The sequence below is a fragment of the Hyperolius riggenbachi genome, chromosome 4 (assembly GCF_040937935.1).
Source record: "Hyperolius riggenbachi isolate aHypRig1 chromosome 4, aHypRig1.pri, whole genome shotgun sequence".
Lineage (NCBI taxonomy): Eukaryota > Metazoa > Chordata > Amphibia > Anura > Hyperoliidae > Hyperolius > Hyperolius riggenbachi.
Window position 1 is genome coordinate 127330579 of NC_090649.1, and position 26690 is coordinate 127357268.

Consider the following 26690-nt stretch of genomic DNA (forward strand, 5'->3'; position numbering starts at 1 on the left):
TAAAAGGAAATAAATATAGCAGCCTCCATATCCCTCTTGCTACAGTTGTCTTTTAACTTACCCATGCCACCGCTGTTAGATGATGCACTCCTTTCATCCCAAGTCACTCCCATGCTTCTCCTTCAACCCAGAAGGTGAAGCATGGGAGTGATGCGGAGCGCTACGTGACACTCAAAAGAAGTGCATCGTCTAACAGCGGCGGCATGGTAAGTTAATCCCCCCTCTCCTGCAGGTAGCGCTGGCTAATTTAAATTTCAATTCAGAGTAACTACGAATACATAGCTACTCGGTAAGACCAACCCGATTTGTAAATATCTGGCATCAGAGGATGAATTTCTTAAAACTGGAACTCAAGCCAAGAAAAATGTTACATTTTTTAGATTTAAGGTAGGAAGGCTTAGAACTTCTTCCCAGTTATTTTCTAATGTCTGCATCCTGTAGAGAATCATCATTACCAACGGTGAGAGTACACTTGCAGATGCAGTTTTTAGACATTGGGCTCTATTCTCAAAGAGCCAAAAGTACCGCAAAATTTTACCGCTAAATTCCCGCCAGCGGTAAACTCCGCATTTTTTCAGCATTCACTAACATTTTCCGCATGTTTGCCGCATGCGGGAAAAAAGATGCGGAAACAGCCATTATTCATGCGGGAATGATGCGATAAAAAGGTCGCATGAAAAAGTGTTTAAAAAAAAAAAGTTAAAGTCCAGCAAGCATAGCCCTTAAGCCTCCACACTTCATTAAAGTCAATGGGATGCGGAATATATCACCTACTACTTGTAGGTGATAAAAAAAAAAAAAAATTGGTAATTGACAAAATGATGCGTCTGAACAATTTTGAGAATTGATCTTTTATTGCGGAAAATACCGACTTTTGCGGAAAGTTTTCCGCATGAATCCCGCACTTTTATCACACTTTTTCCACATGCGGAAAAAACATGCGGAACATTTTGAGAATTCCAACTTGACGGTATTTTGGGTGCAAACTTTCCGCATGCGGGAAGTCTTTGAGAATAGAGCCCTTTGCAGTAATCTGTGCTCGTTCTGCATTGTGGTTGAAGTTTTCTGCATGCGACTTCCCCAACTGTTTGCGGTTTTTCAAATTGCGGCTAAATACATTTGAATTGGGAATGCGCACATCGTGCAAGAGAAAGCAAAGTGCGGTGCGATTCCCGAGCAGGCCACTCAAATCAATGGCCAATGGTGTGCATTTTCCCGACTGGCACATTCCTCCCAGATTTTGTGACTACTGCATCTGAGCAGGCAATATGACGCTTACCAGCAGTTGGGAGCTGAAAGGCAAGTATAAAATGTTTCAGGGCTATGCTCGATTATTGTAAATATACCAAGTCCGGTAAAGGGAACCCGAGGTGAAAGGGATATAGAGGCTGCAATATTTCCTTGTAAACAATGCCAGGTGCCTGGCAGCCCTGTTGATATTCCGGCATAAGTAGTACCGAATTTAAAACACTGGAACAAGCATATGGCTAATCCAGTAAAAGATGAGTCAGCTGGGTCAGAGTACCTGATCTGCTGTATGCTTATTCAGGATCTATGGCTAAAGTATTAGAGACACAGGATCAGCAGGGCTGCCAGGCAACTGGTATTGCTTAAAAGGAAATAAATATGGCAGCCTCCATAACCCTCTCACCTGTCACCTCAGTTTCCTTTTAAAAGTATTGGTTTAGGCTTAAGTCACTGATGAATCAGGGACAGGTTTGTGTTAGGTATCCTTTGCAGGTCAAGGTTAGGTGTGGGATTAAGTTCATGATTAAAGAAAACCTAAACTGAAAAGGATATGGATTTTTCCATTTAAAAAAAAATACAGTTGCCTGCAGCTCCTGCTGATCCTGTGTCTCTAATCCTTTTAGCCACCGCCCCTGAACAAGCATGCAGATCAGGTGCTCTGACTGAAGTCAGACTGGATTAGCTGCATGCTTGTTTCAGGTTTGTGATTCAGGCACTACTGCAGCCAAAGAGGTCAGCAGGGCTGCCAGGCAACTGGTATTGTTTAAAAGGAAACATCCATATCCTTCTCAGTTTAGGTTCCCTTTAAGGCTAGAAAACAGGCAGGGAGTGTTACATCAGGAAAGTAGCAATAGGAAGGGCCGATTTATAACAAAGGGCAGGACAATGCAGTGTTCGCTAGGAAGAGTTGGCAACATGTCATATTAGCACAATTTATACTTTTTTTTAACAAATCAAAAAAATTAAATTAAAATTTAAGAGAACCTGAGGTTCAGTCTAATAATTCTAATAGCACACAGAGGCTGGGTCTACATATAATGTCCAGCCTCTGTTGCTATACAGCTTCCCCCTCAGCTAAATACCCCTCCCTCCCCCCCCCCCCCCCCCCCCCGGGCTCTGCTGTCCCCATAAATCAAACCACGTACTAGCGACACACAGCGTGTCAATAGCCAGCTGTTTACCTCTGGATGTGTCAGTCTCGCCGCTCCCCCACCTCCTCTATATCTCTGTTTCCCACCTGCATCCCTTCTCTCCAATCAGCGTGGAGGGAAGGGACGCAGGTGGGGAGTGGCAACATAGAGGAGGCGAGACTGATACATCAAGAGGTTAACGGCCAGCTAGCGATGTCGCTAGAACAGCGTTTGATTTATGAGGACAGCAGAGCGCAGGGGGAGCCTGGGGGGGATGCTATATAGCAACAGAGTCTGGGTATTATATGCAGACCCAGCCTCTGTGCGCTATTAGGATTCTTAGAACCCACCTCAGGTTCTCTTTAAGTTTGTGTATAATCCCACTCGGTTTGCCTTTCAGAGGAAGAATATGTATTCCCACTATATACAGTGCTATTGCCTATAACTATTCATAGATCTTAAGAAAAATACACACTCTCATAGTAGCTGAAAAACCTACAATAGAGTAAAAAGATCAAGCTGCTGTTCAGCTAAAACTAAAAATATCAAAATAGAAAGAAACAATGGTTAGGATTACAATACAAGCATTATCTTGGTCATGAACTCCTATATTATGGATTACTCATCCGCTGATAAAATTCAGCAATACGAACACAATATCTACAGCTTACATATTCTGCTAAATATTCTTAAAAAGGGACTCAGAGCAGCTGCTGGAGAGATATGCAAACAGCGCACTTCTTGTGCGTAGACTGGAGCCGACTGACGGCAGTGACAGGACCTAGTTCCTGAAGCTGCAAACAGCAGAGAACGGCGTCATGGGAGCGATATGAGCGGATGGGGCTGGAGGAAGCCCCAGGTATTTATACATTTCCTTTTAATCGTTCAGCTCTGGTACACTTTAAGGGCCCTTTCACACTTACTGCAGTATGTTCCGTCCACGTAAAAACTCTGCATCCCATCGCAGAAGCAGCGATAGCCCTATGGGGTTCTTACAGTGCAGCGGGTCCTGTTGTGATGACACAAGAGCAGCAGTGCGTTAGCCACGTTTCATCCGGAAGTGTGGCTTTCATTAGAACCGGGACCATGCACTGCGACTGCATAAAGTGTGAAAAGGGCCTTAGATGGATGATGTATTGTCTGACACAATGCTATAAATCTGCACCAACAGTCTCTGAATGTGGGCTGATATATTATACAATTCCTCATCTGAAATATCCTCGGAGACTTCCACAAAGCTGCTATGAAAACAGTTTCCCCCTTAGATCAGTGGTGTCGAACTCCTATACAAAGTGGGCTGGATTAAGCTATGAGAGCAAGTCACAGGCCAACCTCAATGTCTGTGGCCACCTCTCTACCTTATAAAGTTCCCTGGTGTCTTATGGCACACCCCTCCCTTATACAGTGCCCTGGTGTTTAGTAGTCCTCCCTCCCTCATTATACAATTCCTTGTTTAGTGGTCTTCCATCCCCTATAGTTTCCTGGTGTCTAGTAGCCCCTTTCCCTGTCCTATACAGTTCCCTGGTATCTAGTGCTGTCCACCTCCCCATATGGCTTCCCTGGTGATCTAGCTTCTCTGGTGGTCTAGAGTGGGCCAAACATAATACAAAGTGGAGAAACCACCTGAGGCTCAAATCTGACGGCTGAGGGCCAGCCTTGGCCCACGGGCAAAAGTTTGACATGTATGCCTTAGATATAAATTGCCTGCATAATGTATTCAAACTAGAGCTCTAGAGTAAACTGATCATGCGATTTAAAAGATTCTTTTATGTGTTGTAAACTATAATCATGTGGAGACTAACGCCCACTTGCACCACTACAACTCAGAGAAACCTTGCACCACCTGCCTGAACTTATGCAGGTTTGTAGAGCGCAGCTTGTGGGTCAGAGAAGGGTTACCATTTACTGCGCATCAAAGGATGAAACGGGACGCCATCTTGTGATCTTCTTAGCATCCAAACCAGTTAACAGCTGCTGCATTAGCCTGGCACAGATGCACTTAATATTTATTAAGAAATGTATACAGATTATTAATAGATGGTGCCGGCTTTCTTCTTACTACATTGCTGACCGATGCGGAGTGCTGCTGGATCATTAGCCAGGCACGTCAACTGGAAGTTATCTTGGAGCGTGCGTCAATACTTACTACTATTTAGAAATGTACACAAAATAGTCATCTCCAACAAGTACTAGTCCATTGTGTAAATGGGGCAAAACACAACTGGAGCCGACCAGCATAGTCCACATAGAAACTGTCCATGTCCACAGGCGTCTTCAGTACTGAAAGCTTCTCTTTGTCTGGATGTCATCCAAGATTTGCTGTAACTCCTCTTCCTCAAAACGACCTTCCAGACTAGAGGCAGAAGGAGAGACGCAATATTAGAAGTACAGCACTGTGGCAGATAGTAAAAGCAACTGTTCACCAAAATGCTGCCATATATGATCACATGACAAAGGACATAGCAGGATGTCCAAAATATGCTAGGACCTATTTACCCAGCTTGTGGTACTAACAGATAGGACAGAATAAATTTAGGAAGATTGGATTTACCAATTTCGGTCAGAAATTGTGATTTTGATTCAGAATTTACAACAACATTTACAAACATGCATTGACAGAAAATGACACCACACTGTCAAATTGATAGTATGATGTCATGTTCTGTCAGGTTTGTAAATCGCAATTTTGGTTTAAAACTAAAAACTCATTCAGCCCTATTCTAGGTCCCCTTCAGTGTGTATAGGCAGATTCCCCCCATTTAGTGTACATAGGCAGACCCCCCCCCCCCCCCCCATTAATGTACATAGTCAGATCCCTCACTTTAGTGTATATAGGCAGATTCCATCTCTAGTCTTCTCATCGCTGCTGCTTTTACCTGCTCTACTCCCGGCCCTTCCTCCAGAAAGTCCCAATCCCCCTTGCTGCATTGCCGTGCGGTGAACTGTTGCTCAGTAACGGCGGGGCCTGTAACAGGAAGTGACATTTCCTGGTGGCTGCCGTTGATTGACAATGCTCGCTGCCGCATGACAGCGGCGAGGGGGATCGGGACTTTCTGGAGGAGGGGGCCAGGAGCAGAGCAGGTACCAGCAGCAGCGCCCGGAAAACTGCAGCTTTGACGATCACATCCGAATCTGAGTGCAACTGCTTTTAGAGACAGACCTGAGTTGTAAAAATGTACCTGCACCTTCCTCCCTCACTGGGCTGCTTCCATTGGCCAACTGCCACCAGCTTTAGTCATGTGATATTGGCAATAGGATTACTGACCCACTGTGACTGAGAGCAGCTTAGCGAGGGAGGAAATGGCGGGCACAATTTACAACTCAGGCCCGAGTCTCCCTCCTGATACAGTAGAAAAGCTTCTCTAAATAGGACAAGTAAACTGAAGTTGGCCACCTGCTTCCTAATATCAAGCTCCCACAAACTATTCTGTGTTATATGCTGAAGGGGTTTCCAAACAATGAAATCTACTGTTATAGGAGGTGCATCATTGTATTAAAGCACTGTTCCCCAACCCTGTCCTCAGGACCCAGCAACAGTGCATGTTTTGTGGAAATCCACAGAGCTCTGCTGAGACACTAATTACCCCACCTGTGCATGTATGTGGTTTTCTGAAAAACATGTGTGGTTGGTGGGCCTTGAGGACAGGGTTGAGGAGCTCTGTATTAAAGGACAGCCGATTTGAGATGTATATGGAGGCTGCCATATTTATTTCCTATTACACAACACCAGTTGCCTGGCAGTCCTGCTAATCTTTCATGCATCAGTGGTGTCGGAATCATCCACCTGAAACAAGCATGTGGCAAAATGCAGTCAGTCAATCTTCAGTAACCACCTGATCTACATTATTGTTTAGGGTCTATGGCTATATACAGTATAATCTTGTTATAGTAAACGCCAAAGAACCGGGAAAAACACTATAACAGAAGTTTATAATAGTTTACCATTGTAAATTGTATTGTAATTGTAAGTGTTGCTCCCATAGACTTATAATAGAGATTGGCCGGGAACTGGAGAAGAAGTAGTTTACTATACCCAAATGTTTACGATAGAGTGTGTTATAAAGAGATTACACTATATTAGAGGCAAAGGATGAGCAGGACAGCCAGGCAATGTGCATAAGGAAAGAGATAAGACAGCATCACTATTATCACTCTTAGGTCAGTTGTCCTTTAATATGCAGTGCAATCTCTCACAGACCTTTGCAGATTTTGGAATGTCCACGAACTCTGGATGTAAAGAAATATATTTCTCATAAACAACCACTTGAGTCCACGTTTGCTGCAATACGATATTTCACCAGGGGGTGGCACACCATACGAAAAACTAGACCAAAAAATTAATAAATAAATAGAGGCAAATTCTTAAAAGCAATCATAAATTTTACATATCTCATATAAACACATGGATTTGTTACTGTAACGGATTGTAAGGAAATATAACGATAAGGGCCCATTTCCATGTGCACGTATGGTGGCTGGATGGTGTAATGGTTAAGGGCTCTGCCTTTGACACAGGAGACCTGGGTTCGAATCTCGGCTCTGTCTGTTCAGTAAGCCAGCACCTATTCAGTAGGAGACCTTTGGCAAGTCTCCCTTACACTGCTACTGCCAATAGAGCGCGTCCTAGTGGCTGCAGCTCTTGCGCTTTGAGTCCGCCAGGAGAAAAGCGCAATATAAATGTTATTTGTCTTGTCTTGTATCACTTCAGCATCTCCCGATGCAGTAGTGTATATGGAGATGGCTGGCGGATGCGGCCATGCAAGAAAACTGCAGCATGCTGCAGATTCTCTGATCGCTCCGCATAACAAGCACGCAATGGAAACTGTTCCATTGACCTGCTTTGGGTACAGTTCGGCTACAATGCAAAGCGGCTATGTAGCCGCATTGCACTGCATGTAGTTGAAATGGGCACCAAATCTATTCTTCCCATTTTCTGAGTCAGGTCAAACCTAACCTACCCAACCAGCAGCTGCAGCATGAGAAGGAAAGAAAACAGGGGGCAACGCAATTCCCCCCCCCCCCTCTCAAAAAACAAACCCACAGGCTGGGAGGTGGCTGCATACATGCAACTCTTTCCCAATGCAATCAGAGCCAACCAGCATTCTGTATCTTTAGTCAGCTTTATCAAAAGGTACAGAAATAGTGGGCTGTACAAGTTCCTCCAGTGACGAGGAGAAATGCTGAAGCAGAGAGTGAAATGCTGAATAAGTACAGGAGACAGTAGTAACACAGAGAATAATGCAGCCATAGACAGTCTGTGGTGTTTTCTAAGCACCTACCTGGGAATCAGTGCTTTGGCCTCATCTGCCGTTTCTGGACACAGATTGGCTAAGCAGGCCAACTCAAACCTGTGTAGCTTCTTCTGTAACAGCAAGCTGTACGGGGACAGAGACATAAACATGACACGGTGATAACAATGGCTGTGACAAATCTGCCGTTACACAACAGAACCGGATTAGGTGGTTTAACATATTAAAATTGTGGAAATGTTAAGTTTCCAAAACAGGTTATACATTTAGCAGCCACACCAACCTGTAACAATCACTTTCCAACAGTTGTAATGAGGTGAGATGCAGAAAGAAAAATAGTTGTTTCCTTATTGTGAAATATTACTCTGAAGACCTGATGTGCTGTGAAGCCTAAATGTCAGTAATATGGCGGCAGCAGCAGCAACTTCTTATCACATAACATTGTTATGTCTTCATCCCATTCATGCCGTTCTCCCCTCTAATGCCAAGTTCCTCTCCTCCATACAGTTTTCCACTCTACTTCCCCCCCCCCCTGTCCATGCTATTCTCCCCTGCCCTTGCCACCAGACAGATCTTGGCTTATGCTGGATACACACCATGCGTTTCCGCGTTTGATGCGTCCGTCGATTCGATTATTTCAGACATGTCCGATTCAAGCTTCGATGGATCGTTACGTCGATTTACCATACTTTACACGGCAATCGACCTAAAAAATCATCGAAATTCGTTCGGAAATAATCGAATCGACGGACGCATTCGACGCGGAAACTCATGGTGTGTATCCAGCATAAAATAGACAGCCCTCAGTTGACTATATATCTATACCTGGTCAGCAACAGCTCCTTCAACAACATTTTAGAGCATCAAGTTTGTGAGAGAGCCCCACCAGCTGACAACAGCGTGATGATAGCTAATGTAGCGGAGTCGCTTCAGGTCAAATGACCACATTTTTAAAATAAGAGAGATAAAAAGAAACGAATACGAGTACCCATGGGCAGTAGGCTTACTCACCTTTACTGAGCTGACCCTGCATATTAAGCAAACCTCTGATAAGGAGGCCCAATACCACTGATACGGTAGTACAGACCGGCAGCACTATCGGGCCAGCAGAAAGCTGCACGATTCAGGACCATTTCAAATGACTCATCAGCCACGACAAGTGTGTCTCTACAAGAAGAAGCAGGGAGGAATGACCTTTAACCTGATGCAGGCTTCTTGTAGTTTAGCACCTGCATCCATAATACAGGCACCACAGGGACGCACGTAACATAAAAGTATCTACTTAAATATAAAAGTTGTTTGGGGAAACTTACACTATATTTTTTTGTTTTACCTAGCAACAGGTACAAGAGTTTTGTATTTGCAGATCCACCCTCCTTTAAAATGCACTTGTGGAAACCAGAATTAAGAGGCTAAATCAGAATTTTACTCAGGGTAAGCAGATTTCAAAGGCAAACAATTTAGCATCAACTTGATTAATCGGTTAGACATTGAATTTCCAAATCTTATTAGCCCTGTACAAAGTTCCAAAATAGCAACTTACAATTTTGGCAATTGCTGGTGAACAAAAAAAATCCAAGTAGTAAAATTTAAAATCACATTTCTGCTGAACACTACAGTTCCCTACACAGAACAATATTATGATATGGAGTCAAGAACATGTTTCATGAAGGGAAAAAAAAAAATCTCTTACTGCAATGATTCACATGCTCACCTTCGGACACTGGCAATAGTTTCCCTGTTCTTGAATCGACTGAACCTAGCTGTGTAGTTGAGGGTTTTCATAAATACTTCAGACAATTCTTGCTCCTCCTCTGCGCTCTCATTCTGCTGCTTTCTGTGCTCCAACAACATGTGTACTTCAGAATTCAGAAGTGTTTCTGCACTCTCAAACTCTGCAGAGTTGAGAAAATAGGTCACCGAAAATTATTTGTTCCACAGCAGAACACATTGCAATGCAATCCATATGGTAAAAGGGGGAGGGGTGTCTAGATTTTTTTGGCTGCATGAGGAAAACGTGCGAGAATGAGCCCCCACCCAGGTTCAGAATGATCACACAGCAACTGACAATTTACTCTGCTTCATTTAATGTTCTCATAACATGTTGCAGCTCAACACCATAGCACACTGGCTGGCTGCGAATCTGTGACAAACAAACTGCTCACCCTCAGCCACTCCATTCCTCCTCAATCAGGACAGCAGTTCCACCTCCTCCCTTCTGCTGTACAAGTCAAATGAAACACTGCTGCTCTCCTACCTCCCCCCTCCTCACTCACCTTCAGACTCTCCTCACACAGCACAACTAGCTGCTTTTCCCCCAATGATTACCTCTTCAACTCACTCTCCTCTCACTTCTCCTCCTACTCTGCCTGCATGTTGTTAGTGTAAACAGTACAAACTTGCTGCTCCTGTAAGCCTGATGCAAAGGTTTCACCTTGCTTCGTGAGAGAACCAGACCGGGCGGGGGGAGGCAGAGGGGTTTGCATCGGGAAGAGTACACTGAAGCAGCTCTACCCCTATAGCAAAGCTAAGGCCCTTCACAAGACGCATTGAGATGCGATTGTGATTTTTGTATTTTACAGAGTTGTTGGCATGATTTTTGTGTAAGCGATATGGAAAAGACCGCTATGGATATCAGCAATATTTATTTTTTTAACAAAATTAACCAGTTCACCCCCAAGGGTTTTTATCCTAACGGACCAGAGCAATTTTCAGTTGTCAGCGCTCCTCCCTTTTATTCCCTAATAACTTTATTACTACTTATCACAAGAAAATGATCTATACCTCGTTTTTTTCGCCACCAATTAGGCTTTCTGTGGATAGTACATTTTGCTAAGAATTTTTTTATTCTAAATGCATTTTAATGAGAAAAACAGGAAAAAAAAGAAAAAAAATTATTTCTCAGTGTTCAGCCTTTATAGTTTTAAAATTAAACATTCTCCTGTGGATAAAACAAACACGTTTTATTTTCCCAGTGGTCCCGATAATTAAACCGTTTAGATTATGTCCCTACCACAATGTATGGCGACAGTATATTATTTTGAAATATAAGTGGTTATTTTTCTGTTTGTTCTGGCCATAATTACAAGCCCCTATGTAATAAATTAAAATTAATTTTCCCCCATAAAATATAGAATAAAAAAAGCTGAGTCCCTAAGGCAACTATTTATTTATTTTTTTTAAGCTGATTTTTTTTTTACAAGTGTTTTTTTTGGGGGGGAGGGTTGGAAGTGTAATTTTATTAATGATGTGTATATACTTGAAAATGTATGTATTTTGTAGGTGTAATATACTTTTTGGCCACAAGATGGCGCTAGTGAACACTCATAGGCCGTGTTCATTTTTTTTTTTTTCTTTTTCTTACACTTTATTAAACTGTTACATTTCCTGTTTATGTGAATGGACGTAGCCGCTGTTCGCGGTCACGTCCATTCACTCCAGGCACTGCGATTGGGTAGAGGACTGTTCGGTCCTCTTCCCCAATCACCCAGCATGGGATCCCGACGGTAATGGCGGCGGTAGCGGCGGACACACGGCGGTAGCAGCGGCGGGAATGCGCGACGTATTAAAACGTCATGTTGCTGTTAATAGCGGTAAGCATGACGTTTTAATACGTTAGGATGGCGGTAAATGGTTAAAAAACAGGTGAATTCCCCACATCCCATTAGAAATATACTATTGATTTGTTTGGGTTTCTGGGATTTTTAAGGTGATAGGATTTACAGTCATATGTTTTTCATTTGATTAAAAAGCTTGAATGTGTCTAGGTAGCCTTAAAATCGCATATACAGGATCTTCTCAAAAAATTAGCATATTGTGATAATTTTCATTATTTTCTGTAATGTACTGATAAACATTAGACTTTTATATATTTTAGATTCAAATACACTCAACTGAAGTAGTTCAAGACTTTTATTGTTTTAATATTGATGATTTTGGCATACAGCTCATGAAAACCCAAATTTCCTATCTCAAAAAATTAGCATATTTCATCCGACCAATAAAAGAAAAGTATTTTTAAAACAAAAAAAAGTCAACCTTCAAATAATTATGTTCGGTTATGCACTCAATACTTGATCGGGAATCCTTTTGCAGAAATGACTGCTTCAATGCGGCGTGGCATAGAGGCAATCAGCCTGTGGCACTGCTCAGGTATTATGGAGGCCCAGGATGCTTCGATAACGGCCTTAAGCTCATCCAGCGTGTTGGGTCTTGCGTCTCTCAACTTTCTCTTCACAATATCCCACAGATTCTCTATGGGGTTCAGGTCAGGAGAGTTGGCAGGCCAATTGAGCACAGTAATACCATGGTCAGTAAACCATTTACCAGTGGTTTTGGCACTGTGAGCAGGTGCCAGGTCGTGCTGAAAAATGAAATCTTCATCTCCATAAAGCTTTTCAGCAGATGGAAGCATGAAGTGCTCCAAAATCTCCTGATAGCTAGCTGCATTGACCCTGCCCTTGATAAAACACAGTGGACCAACACCAGCAGCTGACATGGCACCCCAGACCATCACTGACTGTGGGTACTTGACACTGGACTTCAGGCATTTTGGCATTTCCCTCTCCCCAGTCTTCCTCCAGACTCTGTCACCTTGATTTCAGAATGACATGTAAAAGTTGCTTTCATCCGAAAAAAGTACTTTGGACCACTGAGCAACAGTCCAGTGTTGCTTCTCTGTAGCCCAGGTCAGGCGCTTCTGCCGCTGTTTCTGGTTCAAAAGTGGGTTCATGCTTCCATCTGCTGAAAAGCTTTATGGAGATGAAGATTTCATTTTTCAGCATGACCTGGCACCTGCTCACAGTGCCAAAACTACTGGTAAATGGTTTACTGACCATGGTATTACTATGCTCAATTGGCCTGCCAACTCTCCTGACCTGAACCCCATAGAGAATCTGTGGGATATTGTGAAGAGAAAGTTGAGAGACGCAAGACCCAACACTCTGGATGAGCTTAAGGCCGCTATAGAAGCATCCTGGGCCTCCATAACACCTGAGCAGTGCCACAGGCTGATTGCCTCCACGCCACGCCGCATTGAAGCAGTCATTTCTGCAAAAGGATTCCCGACCAAGTATTGAGTGCATAACTGAACATAATTATTTGAAGGTTGACTTTTTTGTTTTAAAAACACTTTTCTTTTATTGGTCGGATGAAATATGCTAATTTTTTTGAGATAGGAATTTTGGGTTTTCATGAGCTGTATGCCAAAATCATCAATATTAAAACAATAAAAGGCTTGAACTACTTCAGTTGTGTGTATCTGAATGTAAAATATATGAACGTCTAATGTTTATCAGTACATTACAGAAAATAATGAACGTTATCACAATATGCTAATTTTTTGAGAAGATCCTGTACAGCTGTGCTCATAAGTTACATACCCCAGTTCTTAATATCGTGTCTGAGACAAGGGGAATAGAAAAAAGTATACATACCTGGGGCTCCCTCCAGTCCCCTTGCTCCCACACCGTCTTCCTCCACCTTCTGGAGCCTCAGTAACAGGTCCCGCAAGTTTGGCCAGTCTGGGCTTACTGCGCATGCGCGGCCCAGCCGCACCCCCCATTGTCGCGCTTCCGTGGCTGGAAGTGTTCTGCACCCGCACAGTCCTACTGTGCAGGAGCAGAACGCTCCCAGCCCAGGGACTGAAATGCAGAAGGCAGAGGATGGCAGCGTGGTAGAGAACAGGCTGGCGGAAGCCCCAGGTATGTATATATTTTTTCTATCCTCGTCTCTGGTACACACATCAATGACAGCTTGAAGTATTTTGTGGTAGTTTCAGATGAGGCTCTTTATCTTAGACAATAAAGCTGTCCATTCTTCCTGGCAAAAAGCCTCCAGTTCCTGTAAATTCTTGAGCTGTGCTGCATTAACTGCAAGTTTGAGGTTTCCCCACAGTGGCTCAATGATATTAAGGAGACTGCGATAGCCATTCCAGAACCTTCACTTTATTTGCTGTAGCCAATAACAAGTAAACTTGGCCTTGTGTTTTGGATCACTGTCCCAAGTACATTCCATGCTCAGCTTCCTGGCTGATAAAAAAAAAAAAATGGAGGCAAATTTGCACTTAACTGCTTGCCGACTGCGTCACGCCGATCGGCGTGGCCATGGCGGCAGCCCCAGGACCGCCTGACGCCGATCGGCGTAAAGTCCTGGGGCTTCAGTCTGCAAGCGATTGCGCACAGGCTGCGCGCACATCTCCTGCTTGGTAGGTGGAGCTCTGCCGGTTAGACCTACAATTTGCAGCAGCGCTGTACTGGGGACAGTAGTGTGACATGGCTGTCCACCTGGGGAACAAGAGAGTAATCGGCTGTCAGAGGCTGAAGCCTATGACAGCCGATCTGTATGATTGGCTGGCGGAGGAGGGAGGCAGAGGGAGAAAAAGACAATGTAAATTTATATTAAAAAAATAGAATATATATTTGTAAAAAATAAAATAAAAAAAAACAAACTGGGGGGGCGATCAGACCCCACCAACAGAAAGCTGTTGGGGCGAGAGCACTAGTGTGCTGTGTTGTGCAACCCTGCAGCTTGGCCTTAAAGCTGCAGTGGCCTATTTTGAAAAAATAGCCTGGTCTTTAGGGGGGGTTTAGCACTGTGGTCCTCAAGAGGTTAATATAACTTAGGGTACTATTCCGTTAGCTGGGCGCAACCACCAGGTGGCGTTAATTACTATTCCCCCTCCAGGCCACCATGGATAGTAGGGAAAGATTTAACTCTGGTGGAGTTTTATCGCCACCTAGTGGATGCGCCCGGCTAACGGAAAAATAACCTAACAGTGCATTCATATTGCCATCAATTCTGACCAAATTTCCTGTGCCTTTGTAGCTCACACATCCCAAAAACATCAGTGATCCACCACGTTTCACAGTAGGAATTAGGCCTGAATGATTTTAGGAAAAAATTGAATTTAGCAATTTCTGTCCAAAAATCGTGATTTCGAGTCGATTCACGATTTCCTTCAACTCAAGCTTTGTTCCTCCTCTGTACCGCCCTGTCCTAGTTTCTCTTTATGCCCCTTTGTCTCTCTCTTTGTGTCCTCTCTTTGTCGCTCTGTGCCCCCCCCCCCTCTGGGTCTCGCTCTGTGCCCCATCTGTCCCCCAAGCTGCTGCAGTGCTGGACATTCATCTATCCGCTTTGCCTCCTGCAGGCTCTAATGCACGGCACGCTGTATGTCATGTAACATACAGGAACCAGGAAGTATGCCGTGCATAAAAGCCGGCAGATGGCAAAGGACGGACAGTGTTGGACTCGGGAAAAAGGTATGTCCAAACACTGCCGATGCTGCAGGCGGCATGCGCCAGGACTGGGGGGAGGGTGCACTTCTTCAAACTTCTCCATGCGGAAATGACATCGCGATAATCACCGATTTGATGAATCCGAAATCGTGATCTTGGTGATAGCCATTTCGGTTTAAAATTTAATTTATCGTTCAGGCCTAGTAGGAATGGGGTGCCTTTCATCATATGCCTTGTTGACTCCTCTCCAAATGTAATGTTAATGGTTGTGGCCAAAAAGTTAAACTTTAGTTTCATCATTCCAAATGTCTCTGTGCTGCTTGGCATATTATAAGCTGGACACTTTGTGGCATTTGCATATTATTATTATTTATTGTATTTAGAAAGCGCCAACATATTACACAGCGCTGAACATTAATTTAGGTTACAGATAATATTTAGGGGTGACAGCAATATGACAATTCAGGAATACAAGAAAACCAGATCACACTGCACAGTATGAGCATAAGGTAATGATTAGTCAGTCACTGGATGGAGCATGGAGATCAGGCAAGTTAAAGGGGAACTGAAGAGAGAGGTATATGGAGGCTGTCCTGTTTATTTCCTTTTAAATCAATACCAGTTGCCTGGCAGCCCTGCTGATCCTCTGCCTCTAATACTATTAGGCCCGGTTCACATTAGCGGTGGCTATCCGGAATAGCCGTGCCGGAGCCGCACCGCATGCTGGCCGGACGAAACAGACGCACGGCATAGCAATGTAAATCTATGCCAGGGTTCACATGTGTCCGTTTCGTCCGGACCGGAGCGGATCCGGACTCCGGTGTCCGTTCCAACATGCGCTATTTTTTGGTCCGGCTCCTCCGGCAGCCGTATCCGGGGCGGAGCCGGACTGCACCATCCGGCCAATGGAAACCAATGAGAACCGGAGAGCGCACAACACACTGGCAAAAAATCCGGATGTTCTACCCCACTTCCTATGCGGATTTTTGCGGCGATATTGGATGGGGACACATGGGCAAGCATTTTGGAGTGGAGCAGCACAGCTGGATCCGGATCCGGAGATGTTGGCAGCATGTCGGAGGTGGAGGTGAGTGCTAAACAGCAGAGGGCCTGATTCCACAGGTCCCCCTTCTGCTGACCTCCCAGACCCCAACATTTTTTTTTGTTTTTATACAGGTTGTTACTCTTTAAGAATCCGGATCCGGACCGCAACCGTGTTCATACCGCACGGAAACCGTATGCAACCGGACCGGATCCGGACAGGAACCGTACGGTTCAGGTCCGATCCGGCTCCGGTGCGGTCCGGACATCCGGTGCGGTTTTTGCAAAACCGCAAGTGTGAACCGGCCCTTAGCCATAGCCTCTGAACAAGCATACAGCAGATCAGGTGTTTCAGACTTTAAAGTCAGATCTGACAAGATTAGCTGCATGCTTGTTTCTGGTGTTATTCAGATACTACTGCAGAGAAATAGACCAGCAGGGCTGCCAGGCAACTGGTATTGATTAAAAGGAAATAAACATGACAGCCTCCATATACCTCTCTCTTCAGTTCCCCTTTAAGTTCACAGTAATGGAGGTGCATGATCAGGTAGAACACAAAAGGAGGCGGACCCTGCCCAAAGGCTTTCAAAGGCTTTCTACTGGCAACTTGACCACGCAGATCCTCCTCCTTCAAGTGCATCCTTATAGTGCATCTTGAAACTGCCACACCACATATATCCCTTTCCTGCTTTATAGAGTTCAACTACTTTTGTTGTGCAGATCCTTTGACTTTTAAATTTTGCATTCCCCATGACAAATAGAATCCAAAAAAACATCAGTCTAGCACTGGCTGAAAGATGCAAGGGTCTGTCAGGAGGAGTCCAGAAACTCATTGACCTTTTTATACGTTACAGTCATAACCCAAAGTCTGGTCACTTCGGCTTCTGGCCAGTCAAAACAAGTGGCCGTGTCGCTGCGGCCAATGCGCAAAATGAATTGAATCCTGGCGTCTCCGTACCTGCCCCCGGTTCTGGCTCCTCCCCCACCCTCCTATTGGCTTCTGGTAGCCGGGGACACACGCAGTGCAGCCAGAGTTGTTCATCGCAGCAGGGAAGTAGAGTGAGAATGCTGCAGACATTGCTTCTGCCAGCACCCGCTCTGCAGGAACGACCAGCACGAATTTGTTTCCCTGCCGCCAGGGCTGTGGAGTCGGAGTCGTGGAGTCGGGCAATTTTGGGTGCCTGGAGTCGGAGTCGGGAAAAAATGCACCGACTCCTAATGAATTTGTAACTGTAATTAAAATAGAAAATATGATAAAATGTTCTATTTCTCAGATAATAGTCATTAAAAATAATGTATATATACAGTAATAGCTGTGCTTAGTCCACAAAAATGAAATAAACCAATCAAAATTAGTTACTTGTGCTGCTTCAATAAAGCAGTCCCCTTATTTTTAAGGTCAGATATACATATCTGATTGTGACTGTATATATGATGTGTACACAGGAATCTCTTATATATACTAAATAACATCTATGCTGTAAGAATAAAGCCTGATGTGTAGCTATGTGACTAATAGAGATGGTCAACGAGATGGAAATAATTCTGCATTGATGCTGATTTATGCAAATGTATGCACTCCCTTTGCTGATGAAATAAAATAATATGATATGTTATTAAAATTTGGTTTGGTGACTACAAATTAAAGGGTAACTGAGACGGATGAAAAGTAAAGTTTTATACATACCTGGGGCTTCCTCCAGCCCCCTTCAGGCTAATCAGTCCCTCACTGTCCTCCACCACCCGGATCTTCTGCTATGAGTCCTGGTAATTCAGCCAGTCAGCGCTGTCCGGCCGCATGCCGCTCCCACAGCCAGGAACATTCTGCACCTGCGCAATAGTGCTGCACAGGTGTAGTACGCTCACGGCGGAGTGTGTTCATGCGCACTACGCTTGACTGACTCAAGTACCTGGACTCATAGCAGAAGATCCAGGTGGTGGAGGACAACGAGGGACTGATTATCCTGAAGGCGGCTGGAGGAAGCCCCAGGTATGTATAAAACTTTAATTTCATCTGTCTCAGGTTTACTTTGTTACACAGTAGTACTATACTCTACATATGCACTCCCCACAGAGCTGCAGGGAATCCACTGAGAATGCTGTGCACATTGAACACAGAGGTGTTGTCTGTTTACAATCTCCTCATTCCCCTGCAGAGTACCTGCACATCATTCTTACATGCACCCACACTTGATAGATGTTCTTTGTTCCGGTTGTACCTTTTACAAGTACTCTTACCAAGGACTAGTTTTAGTCTAAAGGGAATAAATATAGTAGTCTACATATCCTTCTCACTTCAGTTGTCTTGTAAAATTCCTAAGCGTTGGCAGTTAAGAGACGAATTTCATGTTACATACTTTTAATCAACAAAATTGTAATATGCAAATTAGAGGAGTCGGAGTCGTTGGAATCCTAAACTGAGGAGTCGGAGTCGGTGGATTTTTGGACCGACTCCACAGCCCTGCCTGCCGCGACGAACGACTCTGGCTGCATTGCGCGTGTCTCCGGCTGCCAGAAGCCAATAGGAGGGGGGCAGGGGGAGGAGCTAGAGCTGGAGAGGAACGGAACAGCAGCTGTGATTAAATTAATTTCACACTTTGGCCGCAGCGAGATGGCCACTTCTAGTTTTGACTGGCCAGAACCCGAAGTGGTTCTGGCCATAACATACATACCACCTAAATACAAGCAGACAGATCACAGTTGAAGATGGTTACCTATTAAAAGCGTTAGTGTCAAGTTGCATGCAAATTATCAAGCCAGAAGGAGAAAGTGCGCCATAGCGAGGCTTGCAACGCGACCAGTAGGACGCTTGCAAGCTCGTAGAAACACAGGGTGGACGGCAGCATTTCGGGTAATTAACGCCACCGCATACCTACTCTAATCACAGCTCATTTGAATCACGAGTAACCACCATGGGTACTCGTGATTAGCTCCTGATGAGCAAGCCTGCTGGCAGTCCCCAAAAGGTTAAAGAGACACTGTAACTAGAAAAACGGCCTGTGGGGGTACTCACCTCGGGAGGGGGAAGCCTCTGGATCCCAATGAGGCTTCCCCCCATCCTCCTCTGTCCCACGGGGGTTTCACTGCAGCCCTTCAAAGCCGGCCCGACAAATCCGTCAGCCTGTTCAATATTTACCTTTCCAGGCTCCAGCAGGGGCGCCGTTTCGGCTTTTGGCTCCGAAGTTGACGAAAGTACCCGATCTCAGTCAGGTCCGTTCTACTGTGCAGGCGCCGGAGACTTGCACCTGCGCAGTGGAACGGACCCTACTGAGATAGGGTATTTCCACTTACTTCGGAGCGCAACACCGCTACTGCTCCTGCGCTGGAGCCAGGAAGGTAAGTATTTACATTGCCGACGTTCGATGGGTACAGCGGGACCCCCGTGGAACGCAGGACGGTGAAGCATCATAGGATCCGGAGGCTTCCCCCTCCTGAGGTGAGTACCCCCAAAGGGTCGTTTTTCTAAGTTGTCCAGTAATTATAGTGTTTTTTTCAAACAATCTTACCTTTTCTATGCAATATGAGGGACTCCATTCAAATAGCACCCACTCAGTGTACCCTTCTACATACCTCCCAACTTTTTGAGATGAGAAAGAGGGACACTTAAGCCACGCCCCTGCCACACCCCTAGTCACGCATATGATAAAGATTTCATGAGCAAAATATGTTATCTTATAATTCAAACCACACTGGTCCTTTCTATCCTGGTTCATTTCCCTTCATTTTAACATTTTAAAATTAGTAATATATAATTTTAAAGGATGATAATAAATTTTAGAGTCAATCAAATACATTTGCTTAGTAGAGAAATACATATATTTACATAGAAAGAGGGACAAAGTCCTGAAAGAGGGACAAATGAGGAGTAAACAGGGACAGGGCTCCAAAGAGGGATTGTCCCTCCGAAAAATGGACAGTTGGGAGCTATGCTTCCACTACATAGATTTGGAAGGATTGTATCATTACTGGACACTATTAGTAACACCCTCCTAGTCTAGACCGCAGCCACTTATCAGTCGTGCACTCAGCAGATGTGATAAGATGACTGTGACCGGAGACATCATTAGCAGTCTCCTGTCACACTGTCCCCAGCACCCAGTGCAGGCAGCCCGGACTGCTTCTCTCACAGCGTGACGTCAGCGCTGCGGGCAACCTCACCTTTGGGGAAGAGAAGCTGAGAGGCGTCCTCCTCCACATCAGCAGAACGTGGTTCCGATCCACCCGCAGCCATCCTTAGCTCTCACTGACCACGCAGCCGGAAGCGGAAGTATATAGTAACACCATAGAGACTGCATCCGGGTGGCTCTTCTCTTCTGTTCTTATATTATTGTTGTTTCGTCTGTGGTTATAGTGACTAGAAGTGTGTCTAGATTTAGCTGTTACTTGTTTTCAACGGGAATAAGGCTAACAAAGCGGTGCAGCACCTCTTCTACTAGCAAATGTCACCCTGTCCCTCCTTTGGCCTGATACACAGATCTGTATAAAGAAATGTATTTCCTGGCTATAGAATAGTGGTTATACTGTGCTAATCTGTATTTCCAATCTCTAAATTAGCACAGAGGCATCATTCTATTAGTTTAGTTTGTTTACAAGCTGCATAAAAGTTAACTTACTGTCTGTATCAACTCAGAATTATTATTTAGTATTTATATAGCGCCGAGATCTTCGGTAGCGCTGTACAGAGAATGTAGTCTTACCAGTTAACTGCCCCTCAGAGGGGACACAATCTAAAGCTGGGTACACACTGTACAATTTTTTATAATTTCCGTCCGATCGGATTCTGATTGATTTTGGGTAGTTATCAATGCAAAATCGATAGCATTATCGATCGGGAACAGTTTGGATGCCTACACACAATGCAACTTCTTATCAGATGACCGGTTGATCTGATGGAAAATTGTACTGTGTGTATGAGGCTTTATCCCTACCGTAATCATATGTCTATGATAGTCTAGAGACAATTTTAGGGGAAGCCAATTAACTTAGAAGTTTTGGAATGTGGGAGGAAACCGGTGTGCCCAGAAGAAACCCATGGAGACACAGGGAAACGATCACTAGTGATGATATGTTTTACCATGGAATCATTTATGATCTTTTATTGTTTTCAGTGGAAAGAGGCACGTAATGATTTTTGTGCCACTTAGGTATAATGTAGGTGTAATGTATAGTGTAAGAAAATGAGGGGCTATATTCACAAATGTCCAGTAATATTGCACATAGCAATTTTACTGTTAGTTAGGCTGAACAGGCAGTGCAATTTGTGGAGCAAGCTCAACCTGTGTTGCATAGGTAACACAAGCATTTGTAGAGTAGCGCTGATCACCTTGTCAACATAAATATTGGTTAAAGTGTTATGCACTTTTACTGCGTGGCACCTTTACTGGACTTTAGTCAATAAGGCCCAAAGTGTTTTGTACTGAGGAGCGATGACATATCTAAGGGCCTGTTTCCACTATGGCAGATTTGCGTGCATTAGCCGCATGTGAATTTGTATACGCAATGTATTTCACCGTGCCTGTTTCCATTACAGGCAATAATCGCTTCCCCCACACAGGGAAAAAAAAGTCCGCCTCTGTAACAATTTTCTGCGCGGTTTATGTTTACGTGTGCGTATGTCAGTAGTTGTGAAAGATGCAGCACAAAGAAATTACTTACGCATGCAAATTCATATTAAAAAATGGCCATTCACATGTGCATGCAAATGTTGCCTGGATGTCCTGTTGATCCTCTGCCCAATACTTTTAGCCATAGACCCTGAACAAGCATCCAGCAGATCAAGTGTTTCTAACATCATTGTCAGAACTGACAAGATTAGCCATGTTTGTTTCTGGTCTAATTCAGACACTTCTGCAGCCAAATAGATCAGCAGGGCTGTCAGGTAACTAGTATTGTTTAAAAGGAAGTAAATATGACTGCCCCCATATCCAGCTCTCTCTGCATTGACATGTCCCAGACAGTAACACAAATGAGTAGGCCCTGTTATCTGCAGATGGGTTAAGGTGCTTTTTACCTTTGAAGAGCTAATAAGGGGATTGGAGAGAGTCAATCAAGATAGATAGCTTCACAAATACATTTTGTGTTCCTTTATGTTGCACTCAAAACATGAAACCTTGAAAAGGCTCTAATTAGAATTTATTTTATTACTTTAGAGCGGGGGTGTCAAATTCAAATACAGAATGGTTTGAAATTGAACACTGGGATCAAGTCACGGGCCAACCTCAATGTCTAGAGGTCGCCACCTCCCTCCCTTGTAAAAGTCCCCTTGTGTCTTATGGGCCCCATTCCTCCCTTATACAGTTCCCTGGTGTATTGTGGCCTCCATCTCTCCCCTATACAGTTCCCTGGTGTCTAGTGGCCCCTCCCTCCCCTATACAGTTCCCTGGTGTCTACTGGCCCCCCTCCTCTATACAGTTCTCTGGTGTCTAGTGCCCCCCTCCCCTATACAGTGCCCTGGTGTCTAGTGGCCCCCTCCATCCCCTAAACAGTTACCTAATGTCTAGTGCCCCCCTTCCTCCCCTATTCAGTTCCCTGGTGTCTAGTGACCCCCCCCCCCCCCCCTATACATTTCCCTGGTGTCTAGTGCTTTATAGCATTGTTGATAGTCTACAGTGGTCCAAACATAATGCAAAGTGGGGAAACCACTTGCGGGCCAAATTTGATGGCTCTGCGGGGCAGATTTGGCCCGCGGGCTGGAGTTTGATATGTATGCTCTAGAGCAACTACAGTCACCTGGAATGCCAGGGAAAATCGGGATTGGAACACCGCATTTCCGCAAATGCCAGTAAAAGCCCGACAAAAACGCTCCCACTCACTTGAATGGGAGCGTTTAAAGGAATACTTAAAGGGATACTGTAGGGGGAAAAGGAGTTGAACTTACCCGGGGCTTCTAATGGTCCCCCACAGACATCCTGTGCCCGAGCAGCCACTCACCGATGCTCCGGCCCCGCCTCTGGTTCACTTTTGGAAATTCAGACTTTAAAGTCTGAAAACCACTGCGCCTGCATTGCCATGTCCTCGCTCCCGCTGATGTCACCAGGAGCATACTGTGCAGTCGCAGACCATACTAGGCCTCAGCAGTATGCTCCTGGTGACATCAGCGGGAGCGAGGACATGGCAACGCAGGCGCAGTGGTTTTCAGACTTTAAAGTCTGAAATTCCAGAATGAACAGGAGGCGGGGCCAGAGAATCAGTGAGTGGCTGCGTGGGCACAGGATGTCTGTGGGGGACCATTAGAAGCCCTGCGTAAGTTCAGCTCATTTTCCCCCGACCCCCCTACAGTATCCCTTTAAGTCTGCTAAAAAAATGACTTTTACTCACCCGGGGCTCCCCTCAGCCCCCTGCAGCTGAACAGTGCCCTCGCCGTGTCCCTCCGATGCGCCTGGACTCGCCGGCGGCCACTTCCGGTTTGGCCGTCACCGGCCGATAGGCTGGGAACGTGGCTGATTATCCGCGTTCCCGGCCGCAATAGCGCCCTCTATAATGCTATTGCGGCCGGGAATGCGGCTAATCAGCCGCGTTCCCAGCCTGTCGGCCGGTGACGGCCAAACCGGAAGTGGCCGCCGGCGAGTCCAGGCGCATCAGAGGGACACGGCAAGGGCACCGTTCAGCTGCAGGGGGCTGAGGGGAGCCCCAGGTGAGTAAAAGTCATTTTTTTTAGCAGACTTAAGTATTCCTTTAACGAGGAGTTCCATATGCTGGTGGTAAATGCCCGCCAAGTGTCCATGTGAACCGGCCCTTACATTTGTACTTCTACAGAGCAGATCTGTAAGTAAATACTTGTGTCTAAAGCACAAACCATTTTTAATTGAAATGTCATAATAAATCAAACTGTAACCTGCAAAGTAAAACAGTGTCGGCAAGCTCACACAGCAGAAATTATGACAGTACCACATTCCATTGCCTGATTCAATCAGTTCAATTTATTCTGAGCAGCATGAAAGGAAAAACAATCTTCCTGATTCTCTTCCTGATTCCTCTGAGGAAGGGAGGGGGATATGATCCAGGGAGGGGGGCGTCGATTTAACTTCCAGAGAGGCCAGTAACTTGCTGTCTCATTGCTATCTTCTCCAGTAGTGAAGGCATAGCTTGGCATCCAGGAAGTCTGCCATTTCATGTGCAAAATTCATCCTCTCCAAATCCAAATCCATCCTCTCTCCCTGTCTCTGCTACACAAGTGCACGCTCTTCCCCTGAGCCGCTTCTCCAGTTTGCCATCAGGCATAATAAATGTCATAAAATATGTCATCAGAGACACTGAGTTCATGGAATACAAATGGTACAGTAATAAGTGCACAATTATTTAAGAGCAACAGATGTGCTTTCAAATTCCAATTAAATTATAACTTTGCCCTGTCAAATAATTTACAGTAAGGCACAAAAGGTGAAGTCATCAACTTTTTAAAATGTATTTATAACTCATGAGGAAGTTATGAGCTCTTGAAGGATCTGAAGAGCTGTGTAATAAATATTCAGTTTGCCTGTTGCCATGAAACGTAGCTGTGTCTAAGACTTTTTTCTTTTTTTGGTGTTTCACAGCATTCGCAGACATATCACCTAACCCAACGTTTCTGAGACTTGCCTCTTGTCCCACCAGCAGTACATGTTGTGTAGGTAACCTCACGTGCATAGCTGGAGTCACTGGTCTCAGTAGGATCGGTTACCTACCTGTGTGGATGTTCACAAAGCATGCACTGGTGGTGGGACTTGAAGTGAACCTAAGGTGAAAATAAACTGATGAGATAAACAATTATATTTATCCTCCTACTCCTAAAAATCACTTTTAGGCCTCTTTCACAGTGGGACGTTGCGTTTGATGCAACGTTAAAGTCGCACAACGTGCCCCTAACGCAGTGCATGTAGGTTATGAAATTCAACTTCATTTTGCACTGCGTTATGTGTCTCTTGGTGCACCGTTTTCGTTGCATACTGATGGAACGAAAACGGCGCATGCGTTACATTTAAGAAAAATTTTTTAAAAAATTACTGAGCATGTGCAACACACAACGCAGCAAATGTATTGCTAAACGCACAGCATGCAGCACTTTCTAAATATTGCTACACGTTACACACAACGCAACGTGTGCACTGTGATGTGCGTTAGTCTGCGATATAATTTTTATAACATGCGACTTTAACGTCCCACTGTGAAAGAGGCCTTAACCTTCCTGGCGGGCAGGAGTATTTCTCAGGCCCTGCTGGGCCGATTTGCGTAATTTTTTTTTGGTACACGCAGCTAGCACTTTGCTAGCTGCGTGTATACCGCAATCGCCACCGATTCGCCGCTACCTGCCGCCTTAGAGGCCCCCCTCAGACCCCGTGCGCAGTCTGGCCAATCAGTGTCAGGCAGCGCTGAGGGGTGAATCGGGACTCCCTCTGACGTCGGTGACGTCATCGCGATCGTTGCCTTGGCGACGGGGAATCCCTAAAGGTAATCCCGTTCAGAACGGGATTTCCTTATGGGCAAGCGCGCGGGCGGCGATTGGAGGGGTGGGAGGGACGCTGCAGGGAGGGGGGCATCATGTAGCTAGCGCTACATGATAGAAAAAATTTTTTTTGCAAAAAAAAAACCTGAACACCAGGGAGGTTAAAATAGATTTTCTTTTATATGTAAACATTCACAAAGTATTGAATGTTTTGCTGTCTCTAATCAGTGGCAGCCTATAATGATTGGCCTCAATTCACTAAGATTTGTCGAACACTTTATCAAACGTTTGATAATTTACCTCATGAGTAAAATCTAATTTTGAATTCAGTTCATTAAGGTTTTATAGATTTATTAAATGTTTTATCAATAAAACGTTCAATAAAACTATAACACCTTAGTGAATTCAAAATTAGACTTTACTCATGAGGTAAATTATCAAACGTTCGATAAAGTGTTTGATAAAGATTAGTGAATTGAGGCCTTAAGTGTCCCGGAGTGAAAAGACATGAACTTATGGACCTTGTCCTATCTCTCCCCTGTCCTCAGAAGTTGTATTCTGCCAGGAAAACTTTTATGCCTGTAATTTGCTTATCAGTGATGTTTACTATATTCCCAACAAGGTACTGACAAGACAGAAGCTGTCACTTCCATGCCTAAAAATTACCTTTCAGGCAGCAAAAAAGTAAAACAGCCTGGATATTAACGGTTTGCACTGTACATACACGTTTATCTCATCGTGTCACATATCGCCTCGGCTACACTTTGAGGACAGATTTGGAGACACTATTTTGAACTGTGTATGGACTTCTAATATTCAGGCTAGATCTGGCTATTTACCCCAGTGATTCATGAACAGACACACATTAGGCTCTGCCAAGCACCATGTACTGTATTATGGAGACTATTCATTTTAAGTATCTAATACAATAGGGACATCTGGACATACATGGAATGGTCACTAGAAATGATCAGGAAGATTGATCATTTAGAAAACAAAAGCTTCATGGCTGTATGAGATTTTAGGGTTCTGTTTACAAAACTCTGGCATAGATATGCTGGCATGCATTAACCACTATCATATGGCACTGTTTGTCAGTATTTACAAAGGCACCCTGTGAGTACTGCCTACTTTGGAAGTCAATGGATACAGATGAAACTAACCAGTGCAGTGAAGCTGACATTCAAAACCTTAAGAATAACCCGCGGGCAATCTCTATAGGGAATCTGTCAACAGAAGCATGATCCTAAAGGTGCCCAGTAAAGGTCAACTGACCTGAGAGGGATATGGAGGCTGCTATATTTATTTCCTTTTAAACAATGCACATTGCCTGGCTGTCCTACTGATCCTAAGCATCTAATACTTT

The 26690-nt window shown here is 44.6% G+C and overlaps 1 protein-coding gene across 1 annotated transcript; it reads right to left on the minus strand.

The window, feature by feature from the left end:
- Window positions 1-4315: 4315 nt before the first annotated feature.
- POLR2D (RNA polymerase II subunit D) lies at window positions 4316-20168 on the minus strand. Its single transcript, XM_068279195.1, has 4 exons — window positions 20062-20168; window positions 9342-9522; window positions 7658-7753; window positions 4316-4731 (listed from the first exon to the last, which is right to left on the minus strand). Exons 1-4 carry the CDS (start codon window positions 20132-20134, stop codon window positions 4653-4655), a joined length of 429 nt encoding a protein of 142 aa, XP_068135296.1. The 5' UTR covers window positions 20135-20168; the 3' UTR covers window positions 4316-4652.
- Between the last annotated feature and the right edge of the window lie 6522 nt (window positions 20169-26690).

Bases quoted from the DNA above. Each gene is read 5' to 3' on its own strand.
- POLR2D (XM_068279195.1), bottom strand. From the start codon at position 20,134: ATGGCTGCGGGTGGATCGGAACCACGTTCTGCTGATGTGGAGGAGGAC. The intron at 9,523-20,061 runs GTGAGGTTGCCC...TCAACTCTGCAG, and splicing joins TCAGCTTCTCTTCCCCAAAG to AGTTTGAGAGTGCAGAAACA. The intron at 7,754-9,341 runs GTGAGCATGTGA...GTCCCCGTACAG, and splicing joins ACTATTGCCAGTGTCCGAAG to CTTGCTGTTACAGAAGAAGC.